Below are 24,600 nucleotides of genomic sequence, written 5' to 3' on the forward strand. Positions count from 1 at the left end.
ATACGATGAAGATCTCTTTGACAGAAACCCAATTTATAATAATAAGAATATAATTTAAAAAAAGATCTTACAATGTCAGTGTTTAAATACAGGAAGTACAATCATCAACTATTCTGCTAGAGTAGATGATAGATTTTGCATACATTTTTCAAGATCAAACTTCTTGAACTCTAAATATGAAAATGAGGCATGGAGACCTGGGCCACATTTACTTTGATAGGAATATGAAGGTTTGCTTTCTGGGATTTTGTATTTTTGCTGAAGGTTGAGAATGCACAACAGCATTGTAGAAGAGCTAACAGAAAGGTGAATACTTTAGCTGCCAAATAAGGAATAGTTAAAGCTTCTGCCCTCTGACAAAACTGAAAAATATTTTAATGTTTGGATTAAATTCATAATCAATAATTCATTCACTACTTATCTGATCTGTATGCATGCAACTCACAGAGTTATGATGAAGTGAACTTTCTAAGCAAGCAAAGCATGACTTCTTGTGTCTTTGTCCTCCTACAAAATAAACAGCCCTAATAACATGATAAAGTGTTGTAGAGTTTTGACAGTGGTAAACACAGGCACTATTAGAAATATTTGAAATGCCTTACTTGACACAGATGTCGTTCTTGAAAGAGTGAAGGAATAGCTACAAAGGCAATTTCTGTATTTTCATGAATAAAGAAAGCATATTTTATGGATCTTCTGAATGCTCGAGGACTGTAGCGAGAACCCTTTCAGCAAGAAGTTTCAGTTTACCTTCCATTTGCAAACATTTACTAGACAGCTTTGAGAACTGGTAAAACTTGTAACCGCTATCAGCTGAATAAAAGTACCTGTTTCATCCTGTGTACAGCTTTCAAAGAAACCTGGCTTTGAAACACATGAACTGAGTTGAAAGTTTGTGTCATAATTTGTATTAGCAAGATCTTAGCTACTGACAGAAGGAGTCGTAGGCAAACTGCATATGGACAGTTTAGCTAGGCTATCTTGATTTTAAAATTATGGTTTGGTGTGATGAGCTCCTAATCTAATACATGAAGCTTGTACTCTTCTTACCACAGATGGAGACAACAGATCACCACCACCACGAGGGGGGTTTGAGATATGTACGAAGCTGCCTTATGAAAGATGTGAGAGAGAGTTGTTGCCTCACAGATTCAAGTCTTCCTAACTCTCTCAAGATTATTCTCCCACTTGCAAAGGTAATAACTTACTTATGTAAAGCCAATAAAGAAAAATAAACACTTGGAACTTCAGAGAAGATTGGATTTGCCATATTGTTGCATTTGAATGGAAACAATAACCCCTGGATGTTTCACAGATATTTCCTGAGAGAGCTGGTTTTGTTGAATCCATTATTCTTTTAAGTAACAGTGAGGTCTTGAAAGTCTGATACTGCCCTAAAAACAGTTGTGCATCTCACAAATTCTCTCTAACTCCCTGATTTGCACACATATTCTTCCATTATTATTTTTTTTCTTATTATTACTTGTAACTCTCTAAAAGTCCAAATTAAGTGCAAAAACTATTCTGACCATCTTATCATAAACTTCAGCTATGAGATAAATTTATAACCCTAATGAGGCTATAAGCATACACAGGTATAATTGAGGACAGAATCTGGCTTTTCAAGAATTGACTTCTGTATATGATAAATAAACCTTTCTCTTCCTTACTTTCCCCCCATCCCCAGCCCCTGGTTTCTCTTCCTGGTTCTGATGGCCAGGCTAGATTTTGCTTGAGGCAGTTTGATGCAAAAGTAAAAGACAACATATGTTGCAAGTCACTTAATAATATTTCTTCTGTAAATGCAGGACATGACTACTTCCTCATATTCAGCAAAGTCTTGGGGAGCTCCATTCATATCAACTTGAAATACCTTCTGTCGAAGTGACTGTAGCCAATAAAAACCCAACATCCCTTGGTTATACAATTCCATTTTGGAAAACATGGGCTCCTAGTTTCAGGAATTCCAGCTGAAAGGCAGCTAGTAGGTCTTTCAGCTTCATCACTGAAAACATGAAACTTCGCACAAACCAGTTAAGTGCAGAGAACAGCGTAAGGTCTCTCCATAATACATGGACAAAAGTGTTATCAAACTATTTATATGGTTACTAGAATGTGGTTTTGGAAAGTTTCATCATCATGACTACATATCCAAGTGCTTTCTGCAAGAGAAGCCATCTACTCCAAGAGAGTTAAAACAACTACTGAAAAGTAACAGCAGTTGAAATCAGAATATTGCCAAAAATCTTAAACAGTTTGAATAATGTTCTTTGTCCTCTGAATAAAACCCGAAACAATTACCTTCTGTTCTAGTTCATTCTTCCTGTAGTTGATGGTGATGGAATAGTAATGTCTGTTTAGTCCATGAATTAGTGCCTGTAAAATTCAGGAGAAAAATTTAACCTCCACTGAAATGAAGAAATATTAGAAGGGAAAAGCTCATTGAAGTACAACCACCTTCAAACATGACTCAAATAAAAAAAAAAAACCAAACAAATACACAGAGATAACAAGCAGGTATCAAGTAAATATACCTGGACCTATTTCTCTTTTAGTGTTCATTTACTGACAGTTATGCTTTCTATTTCTAAACCACAGATTTTCTTCACACAGTAACAACTATAATAAGAAAAAATGGTAACTGCCTGCAAACATTTGACCGATACATATGCACAAACATATTTCTCTCAAATCCTTCCTCTCTCAATAAATTTGATTATCACTTCTATTAAAATATTGGGCTCTGTTACAAACAAAAGAGTATTAGCTATCTATTTATTTAAAACCACTGTCAACATTCCCAGTTCATTCTCAAAGGTACAACACAAAGAGAGAATACCTGAAGTAGTGAGTAAAGACCTCAGTTATCAGTCAGACTATGTGCATCAAATCAACCTTGGATATTACAGCCAATTTTTAACTTTAAATTAAAAAAAAGACCACTTTTTTATTATAACTATGCCCTTTGTGAATTTGTTAAACTTGTACATCACAGCCTGAGCTACTGAGATTAGGTTAAGTGATAGCTGTATGCATCTATCTTCTATTTTGTTTATGTGCATTTTTTTTTTTTATTTATGACCTAAGGGCGATTTGGATTAATATTTGGGGGCTTAAAAATTCTATGATAAATCCTCATCACAATTAAAATTGTCTAATAGTCAAATAAAATTTTATAAATGAAGTATACATTTAAAAATGAGATATGATAAATCATACATACAATATGCTGAATTAGTGGTAAGTATTTCTTATGTTTCGGGCATTCCACTTATTTATATTTAAATATGTTTTAGAGCTATACAAAATGAATGTGCATTTGCATCTTACGCAACTTAACATTTCAGCGTTCCAATATTACCTGTATGAAAGCTGAAAATGTTCTCACATGCATTTTAAACACATTTCTTTTGCAAACACATATACAAAGATAGAAAACTACTTGAATAGTTATGTTTATGAGAACAGCAGTTAGAGATAACCATTACTTGTCCACTTATTCTAATTAAAATTGTAACATACAGGTCTTACCATCAATCAAGTAATTTATAGTTGAAACTATTAGCAGTAAGTAGTTTCCACTACCATCTTCTTATCTCACTCAAAATGATTGCATGTGAGATTTTGGTGCTTGTGTTTAAACTCAGGTGCATTAGAGATACTTAGGAAGTTTTCTCAAGCTCTTAAAATTTGACAAATATCTTTGCCTTCTCCTACTATCCCTTCCTTTCTTCTCCCTTTTCAAAACCCATTCTTGAAAAGAGTGGACAAATGTAAAAAATAAACAACTGTAAAAAGAGCTGTTGATAAGGGAACACAAGAAAAACACACACACACACACAAAGGAAGGAACAAAGTCAAGGCATGTACTATTCTATTATTCTTATTGCTGAGATTTTAAGGAAATTCCTGCTTCTGGCCTAGCTGAAATATTTAGTTTGCTTCTGTCCTCAACTGGGTCAGAATTCTATTCATGGTCCTAAAATAAAAGCAACACAACACTGTGAGAGCCCTTGCAGTTTTAAGAACAGAGTCATTTAAAACTATGATTTTTAGCTTAACAGTGACACTTGCAACAGCTCACTGCCACCTTGCAAAAAATGAACACAAACAAAAAATACCCACTTCAACAACAGAAACCCCAAACTCCCATGGCCAAAATATGCCATGCTGTAGTGACAGTGATCTTAAAATAATGAAGCTGAACAATACTACAGGGGTTTCCAAGGGAAAGCATTACACATGGTCTAGGAAAGCCCAGTTAGAAAAGCCCTGAAACATGCAAGCATGGGCTTGCCTACATCCAATCAAGAGTACTAGCTCCTTATTTCTTATTCATGACTATTTGCAGTTTTAACCAATTAAAAAATAAAAAGTAAAAGAGCCTCCTGAAGCAGACACTTTAATTTAAAGACTTTTTTTTGCTAGCATTTTTTATAAATAAAGGGTTTCAACACATTAATAACAAAAAACCTGCTCTTTTGAAAGACAGGGGTATGGCAGTCTAGTACCTCATAAAGGATGGTCCTCTTACAGCAGAAGTTCAGCCTTTATTTCAGTTCTGCTGTGACTAGTGTATGGTCTTTTTCTTGGACTTTTATTTAGCAAATATTACTTCTATTGTTCAAGTAACGGAACAAAAAAGCAGGGATTGGGCTTCACGGTTCCAAGTACACATGCCTTTTAGAATACACAGTAAGGGAGGCAAGTTTTTAAAGGAAAAAACACTGAGGCAGAAGAATGACAGGGATACAAGCATTAACTCTCCAGAGAACACTTGTTTCAGGATAGGAGCTACTTCTCAAAATAAAGGCTTGCTTTGATGAAGACTTTTGTCTTACTAGTGAAAGTCAAGTTTAGAAATCAAACTTTGAATGTTTACGTTTCACAAATGTGTATTCAAAAGAAACATTACAGCAGAAGCCAATCACGCACTCATTTTATCCACGGAATATCCTCCTCCACCATTTTTCCAACAAATTACTGCATTACATAAAAATCAGAAATTAATTATTTAAGACACAATACAAGGTTTAGTCTAGATTACATAATAAGCAAGAATCTCTAAAAAAAAACAGTAAAAAGACAAGATGAAGAGGGAACTTCTTCCACAATTTACTTTAGAGTAACTTACCTTTAAGTTACTTATCTTAAAGCTGAGATGTTAATAAGCAGCAGTTTTTAAATTGCAGGGCTGAAAACAGTAACTATCTTGCATCACATATTATGTCATCAATTGTCGCTTTTAAAAGTTTGCATTTCCATAAATCTGTACTTGAACATTTGTTGTACACATTTAATACATTCATTCCCACTTAGGTAGCTAATTTAGGGCTGAATTTTAAACCCCTGACATATATATCTCCATTGATGAATCCCATCAATTATAAAAGCATGGAAAAATGCTATAGAGAACAATAAATAATTTGTAACCTACAGTTTTTAGCTACCTTTCCCCAAAAGTAATTAATAAATCTTGACATTTACAGGACTATCAGCATTGGGTTTACCTGGATAGATGGCTTGTTTAAGTGACCCAGATTTGAAGTTGTTTGTCTTGGTTCATGTCCTAAGACCATCATATTAGCATTGATCAATCTGAAGGCATCAATAACAACCTGTAAAAACAAGATGTCAAGTCAATTCTTTTTATAAAATGCAACTAATAGAGCCAAGCAACAGTGGACAAGGCACAATCAACTCTCATCTGTTTTTGGCCTTTATCCAGAAAATCATTTAATTATAATATTAATAAAAAAGAGCCTCCTGCTGGCTATGTGATCAGCACACTACACTACCTTGTATTGTAAGGTGACACCAATTATTACCTTTTCCATGGAACTGCAAGTTTTATATACATCATATCATCATATAACATTGAATTTTGTGTACACTTACTCTAAGCTTCAAAGCTATGCATATGTTTGTCACCTAAATCTTATCCAATCAAAATGAATGACAGAGAGAGACTAAAACTGAAAGTGAGCACAAGCTAAGGGACCAAGTCTAAAGCCCAGTCCTGTCACATCAATTATACTACCACAATACTTGAAATGACAACAAAATTATAGCCAGCAAGGAACTTGCCCCATGTATTCCCTTCTAGTCAGATGCTTTTTGCTTCTTGTGACTACGAAAGGGTCTATAAACTGTCTGATGGATTAAAAAGTCCTTGTCAGTGTCATGCTCACGAGTGAAAAACAGAGTAAAAGAAAATCAAGGTCATTTATGATTTAAAGGTACACAGTAGGTAGCATTCAGTGCTATTTCATCACAAATAAAGTAAGCCCATCACTGATTCTTACTCTGTCCTGTGCTGAATTCATCTGCAAAAATTTTTCGAAACAGAATTTCCCGGTCCCATACAATAATCACCACACCCCCATCCAACACCTATATGAGGTGAAACAGACCTAAGGACGTACAAACAATACACACAAACCCACTCTTACTGGATCCTCACCATTACAGGTTTATAACTGCAAGATAAGAATTTTTGTTTAGGTTCCAGACTTTTACTGTACCAGTGCACGTACAGCCTTGTACCTCCACAAAACAGTACCAGACAGACTTTGCAGGCATCTTGTCTGCATATGTGTGAAGAGTTATTCTAGTTCAATAAACTAAATAATTTAAATCTCCTTTTAACAGCTTTTCTATAATTTTATTCTCTTCATCTTTATACTGTGAGTTGGGCAACAACAGATTCTTTATATGGCTGGTTTGGTATTTCGAGGAATTAGATTTGAACCAAATCTTTTATGTTGTGCAAACAAGAAATCAACCACTGTCACTAAAAGTCTTCAGAGAAAGTGACATCGAGTCTCCTACCTTGTTCCAGCATTTTCCTCTCCATTTACACAAATAATAATAACTACCTATGCAGGTTTTAAGATTACAAGACAAATATTGAGGTCATTAATGTGGAAATAAAGTGAATCAGCAAGTATTTATAATAAAATAAATTATCAAGTGTAAACTGAAAAAGCCCACCAACTTATCACCTGTTGTATTTACTTCTGACACCCAGTTGAGACAGTGGTGTTGAATGACTGGGTGCCACTACGGGCTGTTGCCTGGACTCTCAGCTGCTGGCCAGATCCATCTGCATGTGTCATGTCTTAAAATTGCATGCAGAAAACCTTCCAAAAATGATCTTATTAAAAATGTCGTGACCCAATTAAAGTGAGTTGACAGTGATATTTTTTTTCTGGACAAAAAACCTTACAATTCAGATTTAATATGCAGCAGAAGCATGCTATCTGACACCAATGCTAAAAAAAAAGGAATTACATTTAAAAGAATTTAATTCTCAAAAATATCTGAAACAGTTTCTATATATCTATACACTCTTTCTCGTAACGTACAAAATAACTCTGGGGTTTTTTTCCTTTTTTAACACTATCAGATTTTTCTCTATCTCAAAACTCTTGTGGATAAGCTTTTGTATATATCTCTGTATTCCATTTTAACCAGATGCTCTAATTTATGAACACCTGGAAATGCCCAACCATAACAAACAGGCAGTATAAATTTAAAAGTCAAGCAAAGCAAAAAAGAAATCCACACAGGTTCTCCCAAGACTAGTCACATAAGGGGAAAAAAACCCCAAGAAAGTAAAAATTTACCCTGAGGAGCAAGAACATGAACTTGGCAGTATACTAGAATGACAAGGAGCTGCTTTATAACTAATGGCCACACTTTTAGATCTCAGTTTAATGAAGAGTTTCACTAGACAATGTTGAGCTTATCCAAAAAGAATGGCATCAACCAGCACGGATTTCTTTTGGGACTTGAGTCATGTAAAACAGAAGGAGAATCCAAAATAAAAAAAGAATATTTAATTTTGTTTCAATAAGAAAATTCAACATTTCAGTTAGTGTTCTCAAGATTAGTCAAATTTCACATTAAAATATGAGAATGAGTTGCTAAAATATTTCCAAGCGATACTGAATTTTACTCTAGCGTCTTAATCCTGACCTGAAGTAACTTCCGATATGTTTCAGGTACTATCTGTTTGGGAAAATACTGTACTTTCTATCCGTCCTCCTGAAGGAATGACATGAAAGTATTTCCAAAGCAGAACAAACAGAAATCTAACAGAATGTGGTATGAAAAATTAAACCCACAAATCGCAAATGTTATGATTTTAAAAGGGATAAAACTGCAATTCCTACAATCAAAGGGGTACAAAAAGTATGTGAGCAAATGGTATTTTTCATCTCAGTTGCACTGTAATGACCAATGGGAACTAAATACTTTAACTACACTAAGATTAAAGGAATTTGCTGCTATCACTATAGCAACCATCTTAAAGAAACTAACATGCTCAGCAACCTGAAGGCTAAATATAGACCTAATACGCAATAAAAACATAAATACAACAATAAATCCTACATATTCATTTCTATGAAATGCAATTGCTTTTTTCACAGTGAGCATAAATCAGTCCCACCTTTAGCGGATTACATAAAAAAAAATAGACTCATTAATGTCCAGTGTACTAATGAGCAATGGGTGAAGTAGGTGTTAATTATGCCACAGTAAGATCCAAGAAAAAAGCCCCAGTGAGCACTTGGAGGTGTGTACAAGCTGAAGTCTCATCTCTACGTTTGTGTATTTCAAAGTACAGCATGATGCAATCAGGTGACAGAAACACGGTCACCCCATATTCTACAATGGAAACTTTGACACAGTATTTTGAACAAAGAAATTCTAAGGATTAATTAAAAGCAGTATAACCCCCGACTCAGTTTCTTAGATTTTTGTTAGTAAGAAGTCATTATTTCCCAACCAAAAATTTTAAGCTTTCATTGCACTTGAATTACCTAATGCAGCATGTATCTTTTAGTAAAAACTCCAGTTTCCAAGCTTCAAGCTAAATTCCCTTTCTGAAAAGACATTAAAAAGTTGAACAAAAGTCTATGCCACGGGGATGTTTTCCAGAAATATGAAGGTAGATTCTTTTTTTTTTAATGCACTTCCATTGTGCAACTCTTTCACCACTCTGACCATTTAATTTTTCCTTGTGTAAGTGTCTTCAGACTTTTCAGAGGTCATTTCAACAGCAGACAGCTTATAACAAAACCATTAGCAGTTTGGCTAGCTTAAGGAAACCTCTTACTTTCCTTTTTTGTTTATTATCACTGCATGAATCTGCAGCATATGAGAGTTTATAATTTCTCAGGCTTGTTAAATTCATGTTAAAGGTCTGTTTTCTTGTTGAATAAATTTTGTTCATATAATGCTGCCTATTTCATATACTGAGTCTTTAATAGCACCTTTGGTCTATGCGCAACTCACAGATCAAAACAGAGGACTAAAATAGGGGTTGATGATGCTATTTACATGTGTGATTCCTGCTGTCTTCTTGTTAGTAGCTTTAATATAATAGAAGACCTTGTCTGTTTTGTAATTAACACATCTTTACTGGAGAGATATTTGGAAGTGATTGCTGTGAATATACTGGTTAGTAAAATAAACACAATCACACACCACTTTCTGTTATCAGACAAATTTGTGAATTGTACACATTATACTCCAGATCAACAAACTGTGATATAACAGCCAAGTAGAAGACACATTTATATAACCCTTTATTTTTCTGAAAATATGTATTCAATCTGACCTTGCAAATATAATTAGCTTGTGGGATGTGTGGATTTCAGTACCATGGATGCTTTACTAATTGCAGCTCTTGGAAATAGATACTAAATATTTGGAAGCTGCCAATACAAAATAAAAACTGCATCTTTTTGTACATCTGTCTTAGCTTCAAAATGCATAATAATCTAAAAAACAATAACTATACAGTATTTTTTTAGCATTCGCCTGGGATCAACAGTCCATATAATGTATTTTTAGAAACAAAATTTACAATTATCTGGAGTGTAAATTTCAGCACAGCTATAATTAATATGATTCAAAGTTACTCACAGTCTAAGACAAGCACTGGACTCCTCAACTGCTAACTAGATAAAAATCTGGCCTCTTATAGTCTGCACAGCTATTAAAAATAATGGCTTGATTAAAATTTAAGATGTTTAGTGCCAGACTTCTTTTAGCTTCTTCTGAAAGTGTGAATGTGATATATATATATTACCACTTTTTCTAAAACAGTCTTCATAATTTCATGGGGTATTTAAAAGAAAAATAAGATAAATTCAAGAGTATTTTACACACTTGATTCTTAAATCCCTCCAATATCAAATCTCTGAACAATACTGAATGAAATAGTCCTGTTTTTCAAGACCCACTATATTTTAATGGTAAACTTCAGTTAGGAATAAGTCAGCCTTTATTGTTTAAATTTAAAAAAATTCTAACATCAATATTTTTCCAGTGAGGAATCTATGGCATATGGTGACTATCTTTAAAAATGCATTGTGTCCTTGAATTGAGATAGAGATGTATTGTTTATGCCATATGTTTATGAACAAACATACCAGCGCTTAAAGACAACTGCAAAGGATATAATGTGGTTATGCCAGGTGTGGAAGAAGAAGTAATGTCCCATCTAAAATCTCTTTTATCACCTGCAACTGACCTGTTATCAACTGCTTAGTTTGTTTCTAGATTCTTTAAAAATGAAATGGAACATGTGACCTGAGAAGTGCAGCTCGGGTTTATGACCATTTCGTTATTTATGCTGCCATGCACTGTTAGACAACTACAAGTGAAGAACATCTTCTGTCCCCTGCAAGCCCACAACATAAAAAATTCAAAGAAATCTTACTTTTTATGCCATTTCCAATGAAAAGCACTAAGAACTGAAACTGACTCATGCCAAATGCATATCACTGAATTGCTGTGATTGTGAGTTTGAAGTTTGCAACATGGAAATTATTTATAAAATGTCAATTTTAACTCTGGAAAACATATTCCTGGGAGTATGTGCATTTTCCTTCTCTATCCTTAGAGAATTGTTTACTTGTGGTCAAATCTGCAGTACAACTTCAATATCCATACTGGAAGGGGAAAAGAACTCAGTATAATACATTTATCTTGACAAGTGAGGGCATGCATCCATAACTCCCAAGTAGCAAAGCCACAAGTTTTAAAGCTATAAGCCTTAATGAAGATAAATGGACTATTCCACATCCACCACCGCAAAAGGAAATTAAACATTTAATACTTTTCAACAAAGTCTTCTTGGAACTTTCTGTTTTAAGGAAGGGCATGAACTGAAGTAACCTATGTAAATGCTTTAGTAGGTAAACATACATTAGTTAATTACATCATAGCAAGTCCAAAGGACATTGCACAAAAATTTTTAGAACATTAGCATTGATATTAACAATCCTGGCATTCTATTAAAAAATTAGAAAGTAAAACATGCAAAATATGTTATTCTGAATATGTACAACTATTAAAAAATGCTGGTTTTCAAACTAAACAGTAATAAAACAGTGGTACACTGGCAGTAATAAAACTTTAGTTTATACTGAGGTTTAGAAAAACACACCCTGAACTCAAAACACCAAGTGTAGATGTACTGTAGTGTAGATGTAATTCATCTCTTACAAATGTAATTCTCCAGGAAAACAAACATCAATCTTTACTGAATCAACAGTGATCAAACCCAGGACAAACATACAGTTTTCTTACTTTCCAAATCAGACTCCTATTGAAATTTGGTTCCTGTCTAGATCAAACTAAAATGTTTCTGTCCAGTCAATGGTAAGAAATAGCACAGTATTGTGACAGTATCTAAATGTACTATACACTGTGCAAAATGTTCAGTGTACTCTCAATATTTCAATCAAAATTACATATTTACGTTATCTATTTTAGAATTTTTCACTTTACAATAGAAAAGTATTAGCAAATCCAGGTCTAATACTGAAAGTTGTTCCAAGTATAAAAGATTCTGACATAAAATTGTAGGTATCATGTTTTAAAATACATTTTCTTGTAAAATGATATCTGCATAATAATCCACAATAAACAGACATCTCCAAAGCAGTAGTGACAATACAGACAATTTACTGTTTTGTTTGGTTGTTTTAATGAATAATTTCAAGCTGTACCCTAAAGACTGTTGAATTCACTCGTGTCTAGTGAAGATTTATTACAGTAAAGATCAAGAAAAATGCAAGAAGTGGGAAGGGGGAGTTGGGTATATTTAAAGTTCTCACAAACTTAATTCTTAATGAGCTATTTTGAATTTCAGGCATTACACTAGAGTCTGCACACATCTCATTTTAAAGATTGCTTTTTTTCTGCCTTCTTAAAAAACAAAGTCTCTTTCAATCCTGTGGTCAATTCAAACAACAAAGGGAAAACGACAAGTTCAAAAGAAAAATAATAGCATTCTGATAAAAGAATGGAAGTCTGAAAACATGCAACCTTTCAGAAAACTAGGGTAAGACTTATGTTCAGCTGAAGAAAATCTTGAAGCTAGATGGTAATTCCAACAGTCAGAAAAGTAATTGTTAAATCACTATTGGTTTTACCGTTTTAGACAAGTAGCAAGTAATTACCAAGTTATGAAACCATTCACATACATATTTGTCTTGATAAACTGGGAGGATTTGCAGCACAAAACTGTCTCAGAAAAGGAGTACAGTTGCCTATCTCCAAGGAAGTCACCAATCTGAGACACTGTAAGGTACAGACAATTTAATCTAAACTGGAAAGTAAAAGTAGCAGAAGACATTAAAACTACTTGCAAACCACTATTCTTATGATCAGCACTCAACAAAATGATCATCTATTACTTTGAAGAGTTAAAAACTGAAATCAGGTATTAACAAAACCGTAATGCTCATGTACATGACTAACTACACACAGGTTGTCACATAGATTTACAAGTACCAATGGACAAAAAAGGGGAAGAGGTCGCCAAAACAAGTCATCCAGTTCTCCTCAGGTCTTCATTTGTTTGTAAGGATAAACCCAGCATTTATCTTTCTCTCTCTTCAGATAATAGCTATTTTAGGACAAATAATGCCTTTTTTTTTTAACACAAGGTATAACTGTCACTATTTGGGGCTTCTAGGAGCATGGTAATTTTTTTTCACGTTTTAAAAATTAGTAAAAGAACAAATTACAAAGTTCAGCACATTTGTTACCCCTTTTAGGATAAAATTCTAGAGATCTCACAAACTGAACAAAAGAAAGCAGTTTTCAACTTCCAATGAAAAGAAACTGCATGGACAAAATGGTTTTAGATTACAGAACCCCAGAGCAAGGTTCTTCAATGATGTATGTGGCAGGAGACAGCAGTAATAAACTGAAAAGGGGAGTTGCTGACTGTATGCACACAAGGGGAAAAAAACAACTGCAAGAATAATAAAGTATTGGAACAGGTATTGCTATGAGGTTGTTGAATCTCAAGACTCAAGTGGATAAAATCCTAAGTGAGCCGGTCTGAACTGAACGTTGACACTGTGCGCAGCACAAGGTTGGACTAGATGATCTACAGAGATCATTCTCAACTGGAATTATTTTGATTTACTGGGCTACCCAAATGTACCTGTTGTTTCTCCTTTTACTTTGGAACTGAGATTAAGATAAGGAGAAATTACCGTAGCAAAACTCTTTCATCAAAGTGGCAGCATCTGGTTTAAGCACCAGATTAAGATGATAGAATATTTGGTTTTATCTGTCAGAAGGTGACTGAAGTAGAATTTACAAAAAGTTATTGCAAAGATAAATATTTTCCTCAGCAAACAATTAAAAAAAAGAATTTTGCCATAAACCAACAGACCTTCCTACAAATATTTCTGATAGTGTCTTGTTAGGAAAAATTATGCTTTAACAGAAATGAAAGTTTGCTGTATGAATAAGAGACTTTGCTACATATCCTAGTAAACACCACAAGTGCCAACAAGCTTCTCAGATATACAAAATGGACTTCTGACAGTTTTGGATATTTGACTGATCCTTATGCAATTATGAATCAAGGGAAACCAATGAACTGCCTCAAAAAACCATTTTAAATGGTGACTTTCTTATAATAAAGATCCAAAGTTTAAAACAGTTCAAAACAGAAAACGTTTTTTAAAAAATTTAATAAGCAAATGCAACACGGTAAGTTAATGCTTTTGGTTTACTTTAGTTATATTTTCCTTAAGAGGTGAAGAACAGCTGCTATGTTAAGGTCCAAAAAACACATTTATTTTTAACATTTGGCAAAGGTATATGGTTCTCCACACAGACATTTCAAAATGTATGTTGGAAATAAATATGAAATGTCAATATTTAGCATTATTCCAGATCTTTAATGAAATTATTACTTCTGTGGAATACTCTAAATATGTATTACAACTTCCATTGCACAGACTGGAAAACTGGAGGGGATAAAAGAAGGGTTTACTAGTAAGTATAAGATGAAGCAACAACTAGCCAGGCTGCCCCACTGGCCATATTCCAGCATGTTTACTTTGATTTCGTTCATAGAAATCAAATTTTTAAAAAAAGTCAAAATAAAGCTTTTTCTCTCAGGGTTCTGATAACATTGACCTTCAGTTAAAACCACTGATGTGTTGTGAATTTATTTTACAGACAACTAGAACATTATTAGCCTAAATATTGCAATATATGGTACACAGTCATGAAAAAACATACTTTGTGTGCAAGAGTATGTAGAACAGTAAGATCAGTATTTAAAATTACTTCTCCTTCACATGTCCCACTATATTAATGTAGAAATATCTGAGTCCTAAACTGGTCATTAAAGGAGTTCGCATTTAATCTACAGATCTCTATAAGAGATTTTATTTTTATACATGGATTTTCTGTGACTTTTTATTTTTGCTCATTGGCTTTAAGACATAAAATGACTTTTTTTTTTTTTTTTAACTGATGAGAATTACAGGTATTCTTATCTTGAAACTGCAATCATACATCCCTGTCCTACGAGGTATCTGGAACACATGTATGCAGATGAGGCACTTAACAAAGAACTTAACAACTTTTCATTTTTTACCAGTAACAGGGCAAACTGCTTTTTAATGTTTTAGCCAGTCAAGGTGAATCTGAGGTTCCTCATCCGAATTCACTGCAACTTCCTGACACATGACAATAACCCAGTTATTCTTCACTAGTGCAACCACGACAGCTTCAGTGACCATAAGCCACACCAATTTACATGGACATGGACCCGCCCTGAGGCAGGTTTAAAAGTAGCTAGTGTGTTATTTTGGACTTTGCTTTCAAATACATCTAATCTCAGTTAAAAAAAACATATTAAAATTCTCTATGCCACACGTTCACTCTAATTTTTTGCCAGATAGACATGCTAGTATAAGGTATAATGAATAATGAAACTGGACTCATGCAGCTAAAGCCACCAGTATGGTGGCTACTATACCAGCAAAATTACCTCTGCAAGTGGTTCTTCTTTTACTGGCACTAACAAACATAGATAATTCCCTGGAATAGGCTTAGCTCGAGCTGTCTAACATACAAAGAGGCACTGGATGCCATAATAACCTAGACATGCACACGAAACACTCAAACCTGGCCTAAGAAAACCCCTTTAACTTTAATGTAGCTGTTCTTCTCTTGGTTCATCTAAAATCTGAACATAGTTTAATGTAAGTGATCTTGCCAACCAGGATCATAAAAGTCATACATATTCCACAGTCTTCCAAATCAAGAAGTTATTTAAAAGTGGTAATCATAATTTGGGGGATTCTTTCTATTGCTAAGCTTTAAAGGATGCACTTGCCAGGAACATGACAGATGTTAATTTTTTGTAATGCAAAACCTGAGAATGTAATTTAATCTGACTGTAGCAACTAAAAAACGTGCATGAAAAACAAACATTACAAGACTTCCAGTAATCTCAAGTACTGGCAGCAATGCCCTAACAGCAGCTGTAACTGAGAAAAGTTTAGATGGACAAAAATTTATTCACATTCAAAATAAATATGCTAAAGATTACTTTCTTGAAGTGATCAAAGATCTCAAAGATAGACATCTAAGTCAAGCAACAGTGGCAACAAAATTATTTAAAAAAGAAGCACTTAGTGAGCAAGTATGTGACTTACTGGGAGGCTTTTCTTCTTAATGGATTTAATAGCTAATGAAGTCTAAATTAATCACTAGTACTAGTCCTGACTATTATATTTTGACAAAATGAAAAGAATCTTATTTCAATATTTCTATTGGAGTGGGAAAATAAGAAAAAGCAAAGGGAAAAAGTTGTAGGAAAAAAAAGTCAGGAATAATTAAACATTCTACTGCATCTTTTTTTTTCCCCAGAGTACCTGTATTTTCTTCTACTCTTTATGCAATTTAAAAAGGAACAAAATTGATTCAGATGTCTAATAGCTTCCAAACAAAAAGAAGCTATTAACTTTTCAATTGCCTGTTACATAAACATATTTGCTATAAAAATCAGAATTAAAAAAAACCCAACTGAAAATGCAACTGTAGCTTCAGAACATTCTATTACGAAATTAAGGGAACCCATAGTGTTTAGTAGCTTTAACAGGATCTGCCTCACACGAAATATGATACTATGGCTTTATAGAAGATGAACACTTTTAAAATATTTATAAATTTACATGAAAATCATCCATATATACCATGATGCATTTCAATAATTATTCTACAATACAATGGGAGTGCATGCTCGAACAAAACACCTCAGCAGTATTTTAAAGCAGTAAACCACCTAGCCAATTTCTGTACGTTCTGTAGTTTTTCTAATCCACTCTCCCTGTGGTTGAGCAAAATCGAATTGCCTCTCACATTTGCAGACAGCTCTGTGAAGGTGATAATAGAGCTGCTCCCTGCTGTCATGAGGCAGGAAATAGGAAAATGGCATATGGGGCTAGAAAGAAATAAAAAGAGAACTAAACAAGAACAAAAGAGATTTCAACAAAGGACAACTATAACCCAATATGCTTTGCAAGTTAATCTCTTTTCATAATAATTTAACATACTTAATAATTTATTTGCACACTCAAGTGCTTGATATCAACTACTCTGTGAAGTTTTATTGCCCAAAACATTTGGAATAGAAATTATACTAAAAACCATTATATGCAACGCCTGTAAATCAATGCCTTCCTACTACTCACGTTAAGGGGCTGAACCTTTTCTAATCTGTTGGTAACTGATCTTAGATTTTGTAGCTAAAATGTAACATAAAACAATGTATACTTGGATTATTAGTTGCAAACCTGTTGAGTGACACCTGAATAGCAAAATATTACTAGAGGATTATGATTGGTTATGTGTACTAACAATATCAAAGACTTCCAGCCTGTTTAAGGACTACTGATGTAAGATGAGGAATAAACTAGAAATGATATTTTCATTTACAATGAGGTGGGGTTTTTTAAATTTTTATTTTTTTAATACAGTATACGCCTCCAAAAATCAAGAACTTACACATATTTACAGTGCTTCTATATTAAATCTTACTGAAGTGCCTTAAAAATAAAAAGCAAGCCTACTATACCTTTCCTTTTACACTCTGAATGGGATCCACCACCACAGCAACAGCTCTTTCTGATAAGGCCTCAAAGCTCTGCTGGGTATTGATATCTACACCAGACAACCAACAGCCAAAGCCAGGATGACTATGATACCAACCAACTACCATCTCAGGTCTGAAACAAAGAGGACATTGAGATTCTTAAAAATATAAACATGTATCACAAGAAGAAATAGGAATATATCAGGGCATAAATTACAATGAGCTGTGAACAAAACACCATTGGTAATATTTAAATTACTCACCATAGTATGGTGAAAACATGGACATGAATAAATGAGACAAAAGAGGGCTATCATTAAGGGATACATATTAGCAGTGGTAGATCATGCTTTCAGTTTTTCACCCTGTTACCACACCTTCCCTGAACCAGTTTTTACCCTTTCAGCACTTGAGTAAATATCTACTCTTTAACTCCTTGGCATCGAAGGTTGAATTTTCATGGCAGAAAGTCCATTTCAGACATGGACAACGGGAACCAACGGTGGGAAAGGATTAAATATCAATTAAACCAGCAGTAGAACTAGGAACTCAGTCAAAAAGCAATTTGCACTGTTCTGTTCAGCTGCTGAGCCTTTTGCTAACATTAATTTTGAAGTTTTTCCCACAGTAAAAGAATTTGAGCAAGCAGACGACAACTGTTGAGAGGAAGGAGTAAAATAAAAATTTGTTTAAATACTAGGATCTTTTACAAAATTATTTTCCCTTTCTTTTCATTAAAATTGCTCATGAAAAAGCTACATCTTCCTAATTTTTTAAAATCTTATTTAAAGGGTTAAATAAAAAAATCAATCTTTTAAGCAGGTACTGTGTAGTAATCACCTACACTAAACTGAGCAGCATTCTAATCTTTCTGTGCGATAATCAAAGCTGTAGATTTAACAGGAGTGACAGTCTCCTGACAATTGAAATGCAAGAAAAGAACTGAATTACATGCTACTCACCTAATTTCTGGGCCAATTATTTATTTTTAAACATTATTAATAACTCCTAGACTACTAGTTTTGCAGAAAGCCAGCTGTTTCTTCTAAAAATCATGCAGGGAGTATTTGTTACCAACAGCCCTCTTTACACTGACTTACCTTCCTGTCTGTTTCAGCATATCCAACATTTTTGCTTGAAATACAGGATCCACTGCCTCCACACTGACACCCTGATTCAAAAGACAGACAAAAATCATAGTAGTTGTACATAAAGCAATATTATCTTTTGACTTGTTACTTTCCACACAAAAAAATATTTATAAGTATCTTTTTAAAAAGGCAACCTGAATATTCCAGTACTACATGACAGAACTCCCTTAAATGCAAAATACAATTTTTAGAAATGTATTTCAATGTGATTCTTAAAATACTGAAAGAAGATTTTGAATTGCTATGTAAGTAATCTCTACAATGAGTAAACATGATTAAATAGGCACAGGAATTTATCTTTTCCCCCTCTGTTTGCTCTGTTTGCTCTGCAAACAGTGGCCTGTTGTTTCTCACAAGTTCAGCTCTACAGGTTTTATTCAAGATTAATATTACATATTGGCTTTATGCAGATTTTTATATTATGCACAGGTATAGAATTAACTTGGGACAAAAGAACTTGAAAATTTAATTGATGTGCAGCTCTGAGTTACAAAGGGATGCCATTGCTTCTTTTAAGAACATTTCATTCTAGTTACACAAAATAAAGCATCATAAACCCCAGTTATGCCCCCTGACTCACCTCTTTAATCTCTTTATAAAATGGATATTCTTACTCAAAATTAAAATACATAATTTTTTCACATCATAAAAAAATTATTTAAGAGACATGCCACTAAGATCTGTCAAAGAGAGCAAGTTTGAAGCATATCTAGTTTGAAGTGTATCTATAGCACCATCACAATTAAGCACATGATATGCTTCTAATCAAACATTTTAAATTTTGAATCCTTCCCCTGGCTCACAGTATATGAGTTCTGAAAGTTATCAATTTATAAATCTTATAAGTCATGTACTACCAATATATTTATACTACATAAGAACATAACATCTGCATATATTGATATACCCACTTAAGTACTAGACTTTGCCAAAAAAAAAGTTTCTACTAATTTTTTTTCGTTTACTGAAACCCTTAAATCCATTTGACTTGTTTGAACTATAACTCACAGATTATACCTTCAGATTGCATCAGAGGTAAAGCACAAGAAGCTTTCCAAAAATAAATTTACCATAAGGAAAAAACCAAGCAAGCAAACAAAACTATCAAGGTCTAGATGCAAAGAACTCACCGTTCCAGACTGTGGCATTGCAAAAACATCAATCACTCTCACAGTATAATCATCAACAAATTCTCCAAGCATCAGACCCATGACTTCCATAGGGACACCAGCACGACCATGCTTCAACATCTGGAATCAAGACCAAATGACACTATATGTTTAACAGGAGATTCAAGTTTGATTTGAGGTAGTTCTTTAAGCCTTTGCTGATCTATAGTTAATTTGCAACTTGTAGGACATTTGGAAACTGTAATGAACTATAAAATAGTAAAAGCAAAGCCAATAAAGCAGAACTAATTGAAGTAAGTTTCTGAGTGTTCCAATCAGCATTAATTTATTTTTAAAATTAGTCTGACCAGCACCTAGGGAACACAAGTCCATAAACTTTGGACAGCTGCCAGGTGCTCTATCTCCAGCACTATACTCAGACACAGTATGCACAGAACACTTACTTTCAGCAGTGCAAGGGAAGAGATATAAACCTGTTCTGCTGTATCAACTGCAGGAGCATCTGTTGGTGGCCCCTATGAAAAGAATAAATAATTATTTTCTCCACCATTGTTATTCTGCAGTTTCGAAACATTTTCTTTTGTTTTCCATATTACAAAACTTACAGAAAAATGCATGTATAATTGTGACTTTGTGGGTTAGATGCAGTCGTTACAAACAAAAAAAAAAAAGCACACCCAAACCCCAAACACTTCTTTACAGCACCTTTCTTCACTAACATATTTTGTAAAAGGCCACCCAGCCATCATCCCACCTCCCCCACCCCAAAGTACACAGTCTAAAGAGCAATCTTATCACAATCAGTCAAATATAAAACTGTCAAGTATTGCACTGGGTACAAACCTGTTACAAGCCATTCAGGCTGAGTCAGATAAGTTTCCATTAGTCAGCCTTGCTGCAATGCAAACCTTCGTCAGCTGTAAAATATGACCACTTCTCCAATTAACTATGTGTTTCTTACAGTGGTGTGAATGTAAATGCTGCTGGGCTAGCATGATTAACTGGCAGCAACACAAACAGCAATTTCCCTTTGCTTCATCAGCTTTCAGCTAAAGAGGACTTGCAGATAAAGGCTATGGGAGTACTTTGCAGATACACCGGTACAGTGAGAGAAAAAATGGACCTCTGATCCCTAGGTGGAAAAGCTGTGAACAAAATACTTTGCTCTTTGCCTTATGAGTAGTTATTCAAAAATTAGCACAACTGTCCCAGGTGTGAATGATTGGTTGAAACAGGTTCTGTGTACTGCTGAAAATGAAAAACACAGGAGGCAGCAGTTTAAATGTCCCTTTCTCAAGGAGCAAAAGAAATGATGCTGCTGCTCTTATATACAGAATTCCATATCAGCATTCCTCATTACAGTCAATTAAGAGCACGTTCACTAATTTATTATGAAATTGTGTACGACAAATTTCTGCTGAAAAGACATAGGTTACTTCTGCATGAAGTGATGTAAACTTAGAAAGGCAACAAAACAACACTAGGGAGTATGGTAAATAAAAAAGATACTCCACATTAAGCTAAAAGAGGAAAACTGGTGCTTTTACACAAACATTTTACAGATTTAGAACTTTGATTCCAGAGTTATAAGCAAAATTGGGGAAAAAAAGGAGAAGTTTCAAATAAATTCTAGATTTTTCCCTGTAAGAGGAAATTCAGTACAATGTGCATCCACATGACATCAAATAGAAGAAAGCAATCAACGCATGCCATTACCTCCTGAAGATAAAACCAGGTACTTAAGTCATCAAAATGTTACATTTGTACAGTAATTGTCTTTTCTGCATACTTTCATTTTTTCATACACAGAAAAACGACATCTAGTCTTCAGAATACAGACAATAAGAAAATTCAGTTTGGGGGTTTTTTCCCTCCCTAACGTCAACGAATACCTTCTCTATTAATTCCAGATCCAACTTTTATATTTTGAATCCAGTCTTTGTATTTTGAAACTTACATACATGCATGGATCTGTGTCAACCGTAACTGCTTCATAATACCTTCAAACATTTATTTCCAACTTGGATATTGCTGATCATCACCTCTCGATATGTGCTCTTCCTCACTTCTTACTACTCATTGCTAATTCCTCTGTCACTTTGGCCTTTTCAGCAATCTTCCAGCAGTTTTAACTTTTCACCTTCTATAGTATTCTCACCAAAGGTCTTTTTTGCATCAACCCCACCCCTTCATCAAAAGCCTGGTATAGCCCTAGGCCAACAGTGAGATGCTCCAGTGGAGAAGTGCTCCTCTAGCACTCATGCTGAAAAACTCTATGAGCAGTTCCTCAGAACATTTCACAGAACCAGATGCACAGAGCATCTGAATCACTTACACCAAACTTTCTACAATTAAATTGTTTGACTGGCAAAGCTTCAAATGCCCAATCATTTTCTGATGCTGTTCCTATGTTTTTTCCTCCATAAGAATGTCAGATTACTTTTTTAACCATCTCTCTCCTGCTTTAAGTCTATTCTAATGATTCACTTTGAAACGTTCACTTAGAATTTGGAAAGCACGAAGACTCAAGTTTCCACAATCACTGCTAAGAATAAAGCCCAGATAAACTGAGTTTTAATTTTAAAAGTAACTTTCCAGTTCGTTAACAACTCCTTTTTTCATACATAAAGCTCTCCCAATTTTCTACCTGTTCTAGACCAGAGATAGTCTGAAGTGAGAGTAAAAATACAAACTCAGTAACCTTCTGCTTTAGGAAGAACAATAATACCCATGCTGTGATCACCATACACATTCTACATTTGTTCCAGATTTTGTTTAACATTTCACTGTAAGCAACTATCCCATTACACCATTCAGTACTTTTTAAAATAGAGAATAGCATAATAGAAAAAATCCCCCAAACTAGCATAAGTAATTTTATGATTTCTGGAAGGTTAATGTTGCTGTTTGATTGAGACTAGCTTCTCAAAAATCAGGAGCTTGAACTGAAGTTTACTCTACAGACTATGGTTCTTGAATAGGTTCTCCTCGATGGAATCTCTAGCGTGTGTTAAGATCACACTGACACCCATCTTGCAGCTGAGGCATTAACCACGTCTCTGTCTTATGGGGAGGAAACAAAGACAAACATTAATGCTTTTTGTTTCTGTAATATGGCAAATAAATCACCATTAGTTTAAGTGAAGGTAGGAACTAAAGCAGGGTATAACCCTACTGTATTAATTCCTAATATTTCCTTATGATTTCTATATTCCTTGGAGCTTCCAAATGCTCATTTATCTTGGTGATGGTCCAGAAGAGGGACTTCATCAATTTCTGTATTCAAAATTTATGTTAGAAGTCCTCTTGCCAGTTGCCAGTACTGATAGGCAACTATTTATTTTCAGCATAGGAAATGTTGCTAATTCATAAAAGAATGCTTCATTGGTGTAAATCAACTTGCTTAGCTTCTGCTAGGTTGTTTTGGGTTTTTTTAAGCCATAGTATTCACTGAGAATGATTTTGTACTCTAAATGTGTTTATATATATAAACAACCACGTTAGGAGGTATCAATTGCAAACTTCACTGCTCCACTTTAAACATGTGCCATGAGACAGTAAAAATATTAAAGATCAGCTTTCACTCTTATCATGCAGTTCAACCACTTTACCTGAACTCATAAAAATTAGCTAATGGTGGTATACAGTGCAGGTTTATTAATTCTCAGTCATCTTATAAAAATACAGCACATACTCAGTATGTCCTTGGTCACTGATGTTTCTTTTGTGTGACCTCACTATCTCCTTTCCGTCTGCTCTGTTCTCCTTATAGATTTTAATTACTAGCCAAATTATGGGAAAAGGAAACTCATCATTGCACCACACCAATTATGTGTATTAATTTTCATGTTAATATTCCTTCCTTTGTTTTGAATACAGATTAGAATGAACTGCTCAAAGGAATACTGAAATTCAGGAATTTTGAGGATGAAATGATCCATACGTCAAGTTTCGCATTACTTTTCTACCAAAGATAAACTGCCACATAAAATACTATAATTACACATTTGTACTTCTACAGAAAATGATAAAGGCAAAGTTCATCAAATTCTTAACATAAAACCTTTAGAGATTCAATAACTAAAACCAACAGAATAGATCTTGGGTCTTCCAGGTAGTTTACTTTACTTTAGATGTTACCATTTGAAAAAACAGATATTTCGAAACTGGAACCAATTTACTGCCATCTCGGATCACCTTCCTTTCCACAAATGGCTGATAATCTAACATAGCCCTGGAGTGACAGCCCAGGCTTCTGCATGTTAGTTACACAGTATGTGGGAGCTAGCTATGAGTTATATGCTTTGAGACTTCTTTGGCCTGTTTCTGCTAGTCTTTCACAGAAGTTTATGCATTTCTTTCATCAAGAAAAGAGGAAGAAAGACTTTATTAGCTAATCTCTACATGGAGGCAAGTATTTTACACTGACCCTCCACAGCATGTGCTACTACCACTGTTCATAAACTTCACTGCCTGCCAACTTTAACAAAGAAGCACCATCCTTATGAAGCAGAGTACCAAATTAAATTAACTGGTGTCAGGAACCCAAACAAGAAAGCATTTGTATCTACAATGCAAAAGATCTGTTGGTATTTTTTGTTACATTATGGTATTCAAAGGACAGACAGTTGCCCCACTAGCACAGTTTTGGAAGACTGTCCATCTCACTGCAAAACAGCAAATGCAGGTTTATTGGATTATTTCTCAGGGAACTGGAGAAAATCAGATTTGGAAACTGCAAGGAATATTGAACATTCTTTTTCCCAAGCATGCCTGTATAAGCTGGATACAGTAATTATTAAAATTAAAAAACTGCTCTTAGAAAATACTGTTATATGTTACTTACTGAAAATGGATGTTTATTCTGAATCAACTGTACATG

The 24,600-nt window shown here is 34.3% G+C and overlaps 1 protein-coding gene across 2 annotated transcripts in view; it reads right to left on the bottom strand.

The window, feature by feature from the left end:
* Positions 1 to 24,600, bottom strand: part of PSMD14 (proteasome 26S subunit, non-ATPase 14) — a 46,423-nt gene that overhangs the window by 3,815 nt on the left and 18,008 nt on the right. For both annotated transcript variants that reach the window (XM_064661074.1, XM_064661075.1), the window contains exons 5-10: positions 20,162 to 20,233; positions 19,719 to 19,838; positions 18,538 to 18,608; positions 17,420 to 17,570; positions 5,511 to 5,618; positions 2,302 to 2,376 (exon numbers count right to left, since the gene is read on the bottom strand). In XM_064661074.1, coding sequence (XP_064517144.1) covers positions 2,302 to 2,376; positions 5,511 to 5,618; positions 17,420 to 17,570; positions 18,538 to 18,608; positions 19,719 to 19,838; positions 20,162 to 20,233 — 597 coding nt within the window. The remainder of the gene's footprint in view (positions 1 to 2,301; positions 2,377 to 5,510; positions 5,619 to 17,419; positions 17,571 to 18,537; positions 18,609 to 19,718; positions 19,839 to 20,161; positions 20,234 to 24,600) is intronic.

The sequence above is a fragment of the Pseudopipra pipra genome, chromosome 7 (assembly GCF_036250125.1).
Source record: "Pseudopipra pipra isolate bDixPip1 chromosome 7, bDixPip1.hap1, whole genome shotgun sequence".
Taxonomy (NCBI): Eukaryota; Metazoa; Chordata; class Aves; order Passeriformes; family Pipridae; genus Pseudopipra; species Pseudopipra pipra.